The sequence below is a fragment of the Gymnoscopelus braueri genome, assembly GCF_963280865.1.
Source record: "Gymnoscopelus braueri genome assembly, chromosome: 17".
Taxonomy (NCBI): domain Eukaryota; kingdom Metazoa; phylum Chordata; class Actinopteri; order Myctophiformes; family Myctophidae; genus Gymnoscopelus; species Gymnoscopelus braueri.
In genome coordinates this window covers 22,691,194-22,700,944 of record NC_137617.1, presented here as the reverse complement: position 1 = coordinate 22,700,944, position 9,751 = coordinate 22,691,194, and the positions used below count along the sequence as shown (strand labels likewise).

Here is a 9,751-nt window from a genome sequence, read left to right as displayed (position 1 = left end):
AGAATGCAATAGTCATGGCAATGCAATGACCTGGGTTGATGCACTGTGTTCTGTCTGATTGTTCAATGTCTATGCAGGAATTATACTGCTACATGCTGTTCAGAATTTCAATGTGTTACGTTTTTCCCATGGCCACGGCCCAGGGGCCCACTGCACTAGACGAAGACTTTGACAAAAACAGAGCCATGTGTTCATGGTTACTATCTCTATGGGGGCTTGTATCATGGGTGGACAGGAAAAGGAGTACAGAGGTCTGGTCGAAGGTTGACACAAGAAGAACCAACTCCAACTGAGCATTTCCAAGACCAAGGAAATGCTGGTGAACTTTTGGAAGGCCAGGCCTCTCCTGCTGCCGGTCTCATTGAAGGGGTGCTGAGGTTGTTCAGAATGACTGGGTTTATATCTGGACGGCTGGACCGGACACTGAACACCGATGCTCTCTACAGGAAGGGACAGAGATGTCTCCATTTGGTGGCGGCCTGTCTATGGGCCTTCAGGGTTAGGTGACAGTTTACTGTCTGTCCCCTGACAGACCCTATTAGTAATAAGTATTTTTTTCTCTCCTTGCACGTCTCCACAACTCATCTATAAGACAACAAATGCCAACAACATGGGTTTAACCCGAGCCATTGTTCTGAGTGAGCTAACAACACAAGGCAGCCAAACAGTGTTTCAAAGCGGGTCAGCCACAGGGCCACAGAGCGGGGCCTCAGCAGTGAATAATGACCTCCTTTCATGTCCTTGTTTGATTGGAGATTAGACCAGTGTGGATTTCAGGGATCAGATTTGGTGCCTTCACTTCACAGCCTACCAAGCATGGCCAGATGTGACAAATTTACAATGACTGACCAGGAGCCCTGGTGTCAGAGCATGGAGAGGAACTGATCTGCTACAATAGCCGGGCAGGTTACAAGATTTGCTCCATGTTGTTCACTTTAAATTGATAGTATCGTTTATTATGGGGCATTTGACAATGTTTCCAATTTACCCAGAGTGAGACAACTCATGGATGCCAAACTATATTGTTAGGATTTTGTATGTACTTGTGAAAATGTTTTTTAAATACATAAATAGAATACTAGCTCTATGAGTAGAATTACATCCTCTGCTTTGGAGGTCTATTACCCCCAAAATAGAACTTTCCCTTTAAATCGCTGCAATATAATTTTGAGGTGAGGATTCAACTGATAAATTGAGATGGAGTGGATGGATACTGTATGTGCAGAAACTCACATAATGAGAACACCCTCTAGTGACTAGAGGACATTTAGGGAATAATATAGGGGACTAGGCTCTGGTTCCCTAATTTCCTTAAATTTGCCAAAGACACCAGGGGCTATTGGCGCTGGTTTGCTCTCTATTGTAAAATGTTTGTAGAATTTGTGGTATCAAAGTAATTCAGTTGATTAAAGTATATACCATGTGTCCAGTGAGCAAACTAAAATCATCCTTTTTGACACAACTCCTTGTGCTTTATTTTAACTTTGAGGTTGAGGAGCTGGATGGACATTTATTTAGTAAAATACAGAGGTTCATGAATATATTGTGACAGAGAATGAAGATTTTATTTACCTGAGCAGGGCGTAGGTGTTGTTTAGTTTGCAAGACCTGTGCTCCATTTCAGGGGGCCACAAGATGGCATTCTTCTACAAGTCAGTGCTGCTGCTAACCCTAACCCTCTAGTCTCTTCACTCTTCAATGCAATGGTTCAGTTTTTGAAATTCTGAACAGAAACCTAGCAGTAGCAGTATGATTCCAGCATAGACATTGAACAATCAGACAGAACACTGCGTATCAACCAAGATCAGTGCGTTACCATGACTATTTCCATGATTATTTCTTAAAGCAGTGGTTCTCAACCTGTGGGTCGGGGTCCCCACATGATTTTTGACAGTGAACTGACAATTGAAGGAATTTTAAGACCTTTATTAATGCCTAAAAATATATATCAAACGTAATCAACATAACTATACTATAAAAACTGGTCAAACATTGGCCAAATTGTCAAATATTATAAGAAACAGGCAAAACTATTTGAACGCCTCGCAAAACAAGGCGTTGTGAGCTTGTAGATCTGCTATTTTCACAATATTTATCTGTGGAACCAAAAATGTAATCAACTTCTACATTCCCAGTTCAATTATGGGGGGGGGGGGGGGGGGGTCACAGCCTGAAAGGGTTGAGAACCACTGTCTTAAAGGACCATACCAGGTGTCTGGCATGTTCAGCCCATTGTCTGACTCATGGAATACTTAACATCACTGCTGACCATTTTCTAAAGCATAGACGACGAGTCATTCACAGTCGGGGGGTGTGTTCAGGGTGGAGTCAGCATGGGGTCAAGGAAGGAAGATGTCAGAAGGAGGAAAAGGTTGTTGGTGGTGGTAAATTGGGGGCTATAAAGATTCATGGCTGCAGAAACATATAGGCTATACCTTATTTTCTTGGAGTGCGTATTTTGACAAGATTTTCCTTCAGAAATTTTAGGTTATGCATAATTTCTTGCATAATAAATAAATCCCATAATACAGTAAATCCTAATCTTTGCACCAAAGATTCATATGTCAGAGTCAGAGAGTCTGGTTTAGGCCAGTGATGTAATTGTAAATAGATAGGAGACGGTTCAGCTGAAATTCATCAGTGCACATCACTGAACTATGGATGCGTCACTGATGAAATCATCTGCACAAATATGAACTCCTTTCAGTTCCAGTTTGGTCTTAATTTAACCCTTCACTTCAAGTTTTTCTTTTTGTACATCTCCCAAGAATCATTTTAGGGAATTTTAAACATATATACTAAACCGATGCCCATTGGGAACGATGGCTTTTGGGAACGCATGCCCCTCCGTTAATGCAATAGGGCATAGCAGTGGCGGCCATTTTGTGGTGACACAGATAGACAAGGCATTCATTTTTCCTATAGAGATTTCCAAAAATATTTATCTAAATTATTTTAAGCCTGGAAGGAACCAAGCCATCCAGGCTCCTGGTGAATCATGACCATGAAACATTTTATTCTGTGTCCAAAAAATATTTGAATATTTAATTATATGATATACTATATTTAATAAATATTTTTTATTAAAAATAAAATTTAAGTTTAAAAATAATAATACTCAGAATCAAATGTTTTATGGTTATGATTCACAAGGATCCTGGATGGCTTGGTTCAAGGCTTAAAATAATGTAGATAAATATTTTCGGAAATCTCTATTCTCTATGGGAACAATGAATGGGCTTTCAATCCGTGGCACCACAAAATGGCCTCAGGAATGATGCAAGTCAGGAATTCTTTATTTTGAAGTTCTATAAATAAAAGCAATCCCCCCAAAGTCTTTGAATAGGGGTCAAATGTCATGCATGTGTCAGCAGAAAATTGCATCATTAGCCACCTTCCCCTTTTTCTGGGGAAAGACACATGCGTATTGCGTATGTCTTTCCTTCCTTTCATATGACATACATGCATCCTGCTCCAATTGTACCCCCCCCACAGAATTTTCCTCTATTCAGAGAATATGCCCCAAGTCATCATCATTTCTGTGTAATTTGTTCTTCTAGCGAGCGACTCATATTAAAAATGTACATGTCACAGCATTCATCAACACAGGAATTTCACTTTCATTTTTGGTATTAAACCAAACAGGAAAACAGTGGTACTAGAGTTACACTGCCAATTAATTGACAAAATGAGAGATAGGACTTACATTTACATAAAATAATATATGCCAATGGGGTTTTTCTCTTGTGAATTGTTTTAAAATTCAAGTCCCAATAAAGAATTTAATATATTTACTTCAATATTTTGAATGGTCATTCAGTCAGTAAACATGACTTCTTCTTTTCTTTTCTTTTTTTTAAGAGATGTGATATTCCTTTATCATTTGCATACTGATGCTGTGTAATGTTTGTGGATATCCCATTAACCTGTCTATAGGGCCATGAGCAAAATGTATAACTGCTGTACTCAGCGCCAAAATAAGATGAGTAACCTCGGCAAGAATGTGAGAGGGTAAAGGACAGGAGGTTAGTATTCTTGCATTCTCATATTGACGCTTCTATTGAAGTGTGACAATGATGGGAAATCCCAAAATATCTCCATGGACTTGGAGAGGTAGACTATAAATATGCCTTTAAGTGTAAGCCTTAATTCATAGACACTGTTCACTTGAGTTGAGTTCAATATTTGAAATACTTTCCTTGAGGAGTGGCTTACTACAATGAACATTTTGATTGGTAAGTGGAGCAGTAACTGTTGTCTGTGTACATGCCTACATCACCCTTCAGTGGCCCACTATAGGAGCAACACACTGGAGGAGGAGGTCTGAAGGGGGAGGTAGGCCCACACGCATTAGACTGTACAATTCTAGCCTACTCATGTACTGAGCAGTTCATGTCAACGTTTGGTAGGTGATTTACTGATTTTTTAATTAGTTTTTTAAGTTACGATTTTTAATTTAGGGAACATCAACAGCTTATATTCCAGCTATTTATCTCTGGCTAATGATGCACTTGTAATGAAGTTTAGATTGTGAGTCTAAATTATGAGTAGAGAGACTAGTGGATCAAATGTAACGTTTACTGTTGCTAAAACTGTTAATCATTTTTGCTATGTTTAACCAGGACGTTTCATGTTTCTGTAACTATTCTCAACTACTAGGACGCCCATAAATCTATTTTAGCCTAAGGGGGGCAAGCCTAGTAGGTTACTGAGGTCAGCAGCACATAGAGGCGTTGTGACTGCTGATGAGACTGGTCGCATTGTTCCTTCAAAAGCAATGGTGTAAAGTAACTAAGTACATTTATTCAAGTACTGTAGCCTACTTAAGTAAATTTTTGAGGTATTTTTACTTTAGTGGAGTTTCCAATTTTCAGTAGGCCTACTTAAACCTCTAGGCTACTCCGCTACATCTCAGAGGCAAATATTGTACTTTTACTCCACTACATATTATTTGACAACTTTAGTTACTAGTTACTTTGTAGCCCTGGTCCAGGTTCTCACTAATGCTCTGGACAAGGGCTAGGTACTTTGAAGCTTTTGATTATTATTACAAAACATACATTACCCACTTCAGCTCCAATGAGCTGTTATTGAATTCCTCCAGAAATAATCAGTAACCTCGGCTGGGCCTGTGCGCTGTGAAACTCAAAACACATGCAGTCTCTAGAGGAAAGGAGAGAACTAATACTAGGATTAGTTCCAGACCACCTTGAACTTAATAAAATCATAGGATTGGTAGGCAAACTTGAGTTATGCAGAGATGGCACACTAAAATAGGATACAATGGAATATATATCAATATTGTCGACAAAATACACCTATCAAAATATACCTATCAAGCCCTATATACGTTTCGTTTTCGGCCATTTGAAAATAGCCGATCTACAAGTTCACAATGCCTCACGATCTGCTATTTTCAAAAGATTTTAATACTTTTTATACATTTGAAAACTTGTCAAATGGGACATTCAGCATAATGAGTAGACCTACACTACTTTCTACTTAGTACAAGTACATTTTGATACCAATACTTTTGTACTTTTACTTGTAACAGTCAGAGTATTTCTACATTGCAGTATTGATACTTTTACTTAAGTAAAAAATGTGCGTACTTTTTCTACCACTGCCTTCAAGGGAGACTTTCATCTTCTGCCAGCCAATGAGCGCTGTGTTGGATTGGTATCGCTGTGGTGACTAGACGGTCTCTGCACGGTCGGTACTGAGTCTGACTCTGACACACAGATTTCTTGTCTCTTGCAGTGATCGTCATTTCGTGCAACATGGCCACCTTCGCCCGGAGCGCACCTGTCCCGGAGCTGAAAGACACAGAACATGCATCACGTGCCGCGGAGCATGCACTGAGCTTAACGCACAAGATCCTGGAAGACATTCCCGAGACGCACAAGTCCTGCATAACCCACCCGGATGTAAGCAGCAATGCATTGTTTTCTCCTCTTCTTGTATTATATATATATATTTAGTAGGCAATCTATCTATTTTTTAGACTGAACTGTCCATTCTCATGCATCAAGAGATGAGAAGCTCCTAGCTCTGGTCCAGAGCGTTATCGAGTTCTCCCTAACGCTCTGCTATTCTCATAGACCGAAAATTCCACTACCGAGCGAGGTCTCCAACTTTAGTAAATATAAACATTTTCTTTTTACCTATTCACCAAAACAAAGACAGGTTTGTGTTGTTGAAAGTCTATTCTCCAGGGTGGGAAGCCTCTTAGCACCCCACCTTCTCTGTATAATACACTTTTTGGGCAGAAAATAAAATATGTCCGCCAGACGGAAATTATTGTATTTATTCTACTGCGCCCTCTACAGATCTGGTTAATATAAATTACCATTGACCAGATCTGTAGAGGGCGCAGTGGAATAAATAAAATAATGTCCATCTGGTGGACATATTTTACTTTCTGCCCCAAAAGTGTATTATACAGAGAAGGTGGGGTGCTGAGAGGCTTCCCACCCTGGAGAATAGACTTTCAGCAACACAAAACAGATTTTGTTTTGGTAAGTAGCGAAATAGTTACGTTTATCTTTTACTAAAGACGGAGAATTTTCAGTCTATGAGCAGAGCAGCACGCCTGGCAGGGCGTTAGAGAGAACTCACTAACACTTTGGACCAGGGCTATGTTTTCCTCCTCTTCTTGTATATATTGTTTAAGTTAACCTGGTTAACTAAGGCTAGCGCAGACGTAGACGTAGCTATATTACATATTTTTAGACTGACCTGTCCATTCTCAGCATCAAGAGATGAGATGAGAAGCTCCCTGGATCTAAATGCGCTGCCCAGTTATAACTGCGACGGTTATTATGTAACACAGTCTATTCACGTGGTTGCCTAGGCTATATTGTAGCGTTTTTTAATGTTTTCATTTTTTATTTCAGGAAAGCAATTAGTAATATGTTTTGAAATGCATGAGGCTAGGCTACAATAACACGGCCCTTATTATGATGACGCTATTATAGGCCTATCACCCAAATTGTGATCACATGATTTCTCTGCAGCACAGCCTCTGGAAACACATTGTCTTAGATAATCATCTAAAATGTGCCTCAAAAAGAAAACGTTGTAAGGGATGCAAGCAGCCTAATAGGCTATAACATTGTAGCAGTGTTAGTGTAGTAGGCTAGCCCACTGGCTACAATTAGCCAGTGGGCCCACTGGCAACCTTTTTGACATGAAGTGCCATGTTTTCATCTTCAGTGTGCCATATCAACATTAAGTTTAATTATGACACCACATCAACATTTTATAGTTCCAACTGATTTTGATTGTCCATAGGCTATACATAACCTTTATTTTTGTTTATTCTTTAGAAATATCAGGATGTAATGATCATTAGACTCAGAGCAATAACCCACCTATCTCCCAGACTCCCTCCCCAGTCAGAGTTAACAGTTTGAATGAATGTAGGATTATGTGCAGGATGTCATTTGTATATGGATGTGAGTGGACTTTTATTAATTTAACTGACTAAGCTTTTTTTTAAATATTTAATTTAAAATGAAAAAAACTCTCTCACACTTATGCCAGTGTTGATCACCCTCCCCTGTGCCAATGTTGGCACCCGTGCCTAAGGTTGCCTACCCCTGTGTTATACTTTACTGATTCGTTGGTGTTGTAGGCTATAGGCTACAGGTTACTGTAACTATATGGCCTATAATTAAATAAGCTTTAATTCCAATTCCATCTATTACAGACTTTTGACCTCAACTCAACTGAAAATAGTAATTTGGCGGGTATGGCAGGAACTATTGGAATCCCATCCGCTCCGGTACTCAAAGCCCTAACACAGGACTTTACTATGGTGAGTATCTGAAGAACAGATTAATTTACTCCAATAATAAAGCAAGAAAACATTTTTTCAGTTTTTCTTTTTTCTTATTCTGGCCTGGACTCCCTTGAAAAAGAGATGTTTCACTGGAATAAAAGTAGAAAAACAATAATAATGTAATAACAAAATAATGAATTAAAATTGCTCTTTTTAGGAGATGAGTCTGAAAAGGATGTCTGAGGGTCTTCAGCTGCACCAAGCATTACTGAATGAAGTCTTTCCTCGGCTGAACAGGAATGAGCGAGTGGATGGCCTATTGGCTGACATCAGAGACCTTCTCACTCAGATCCACACGGTAACAGATGTTTATTGTTTTTCAAAATGTTAATTTATTAAAAAAGAAAAAAAGAAAAGAAAAACAGCTGAATTATATGAAACCAAGCCAAACTCGAGAGGGCACATTTGTAACAACACTTTGGTGACGCGCTGTTTTCTTTGTGTGTGCCTGGCAGATGGTGAAGCCCCATGTTCAGCCCACTCTGAAGTTAAGTCTCCCTGGGGAATACGAGGTTCAGGTGGCCACACACCTCGCCCTGGTGCAGCTTCGGTCCTTTGGGTGTGATATGGTGCGCAGCCTGCGCAGTATCATCCCTGACAACGAGGAGATGGACTGTTGTTATTAGGGAATGGTTCCCATACCCCGAGTGCTTTGGGCTCATGTCCAAAACGTGTCACATTTCGCCATATTTTAGCATGGCATTTATTTATTGAAAACATTTATTTATGAAATCCTATTTATTATTTCAGCACATTTATTTATATTTATTTTAAAGATATATTGTTATTTATTAGAAAGATACTTTTGTAATAAAGCTGGACTTACAGGCAAAGTGATGCCCTGAAGTAGCATTAATAGTATAGGCTAGGATTGACATGTATTGCCAATTTAACCGTAATGTGTAACGGGTATGTATCCAACACAGTAGGGAGAATTGTTTATTCATTGAGTCATCATGACTGACTAATGGAAAAAACTAATGAACACAAATGTTACATTTTTGATATATTATTTATTTATTGTATAGAAACTGTAATGATTAAATCAATCAAGAGTAATTGAAAGTGAAATAACTACATTTTTTATAATTATGTGTGAAATTTTTATGATCAACTGTCGAATAAATATATTTTTTATCACAAAACATGGTTACATTTTTTCAAACTGAGATAATACAAAATGATGGAAAAGGGCTACAAATTGCTGTTCTTTTACTAAATAATATTTTATTTATTTATTGGTTTATTGGGCAGTCGAGCTTGGGAATCGAACCCGCAACTCGCATTAGAGCCTAAATGTGGTATGCACCTTAACCACTAGGGCCTCGGCACCCCTACCACTCAATATTTTAATTACAATTCGATTTTGGATAAGTTAATATTACATTATACATTCATGCAAAAAAGATTGAGTACACTGCATGTACCAAAGTCACAACATTTTTAAGTTGCAATATCATTTACTTGCTGTAGAAACACATTTAATGTGGTGTGTAGGTTCAGGACTATCGACCACATAATTACAATGTCCCTGGTTTTGATTGTGGTTGGAGATCTGTATTGCATATCTTCCTTTAATTTCTCTGCACTCAGTTTCCCATAAAACTCACTTGTCTAAATGTAGCAACAAAAAAAGGCCAGAAAATACACAACAATTCTAGACCAAAACACAGACAATGGAATTCAGAAGTAAAATATAGGCTCTTGCGTAATAATCGGGCACTTATTTTTACCTCATCACCAGACAATGATTTCCTCAACAAGTGTTGCAATTGGCAGTTGACTTAAGGAGTCACTCACTGCACGGATGAAGGATTCTCCAAAGCCCCAGGGAATATTGGGTAGTGTGTCACAAACATGTGATCAGTCAGATGATAGTGTGCCATTATGATCTCTTATTTTTATTTT

The 9,751-nt window shown here is 38.7% G+C and overlaps 1 protein-coding gene across 1 annotated transcript; it reads left to right on the top strand.

Annotated features, from left to right (window-relative positions):
- Positions 1 to 5,764: 5,764 nt before the first annotated feature.
- Positions 5,765 to 8,954, top strand: csf3a (colony stimulating factor 3 (granulocyte) a). Its single transcript, XM_080455130.1, has 4 exons — positions 5,765 to 5,927; positions 7,712 to 7,819; positions 8,001 to 8,141; positions 8,299 to 8,954. Exons 1-4 carry the CDS (start codon positions 5,781 to 5,783, stop codon positions 8,467 to 8,469), a joined length of 567 nt encoding a protein of 188 aa, XP_080311256.1. The 5' UTR covers positions 5,765 to 5,780; the 3' UTR covers positions 8,470 to 8,954.
- The last annotated feature ends 797 nt before the right edge of the window (positions 8,955 to 9,751 follow it).

Excerpts from the sequence above, each read along its gene's own strand:
- csf3a (XM_080455130.1), top strand. The coding sequence starts at position 5,781 with ATGGCCACCTTCGCCCGGAGCGCACCTGTCCCGGAGCTGAAAGACACA. Across the intron at positions 5,928-7,711 it reads CCTGCATAACCCACCCGGAT|ACTTTTGACCTCAACTCAAC; the intron begins GTAAGCAGCAAT and ends CATCTATTACAG. Across the intron at positions 7,820-8,000 it reads TAACACAGGACTTTACTATG|GAGATGAGTCTGAAAAGGAT; the intron begins GTGAGTATCTGA and ends TGCTCTTTTTAG.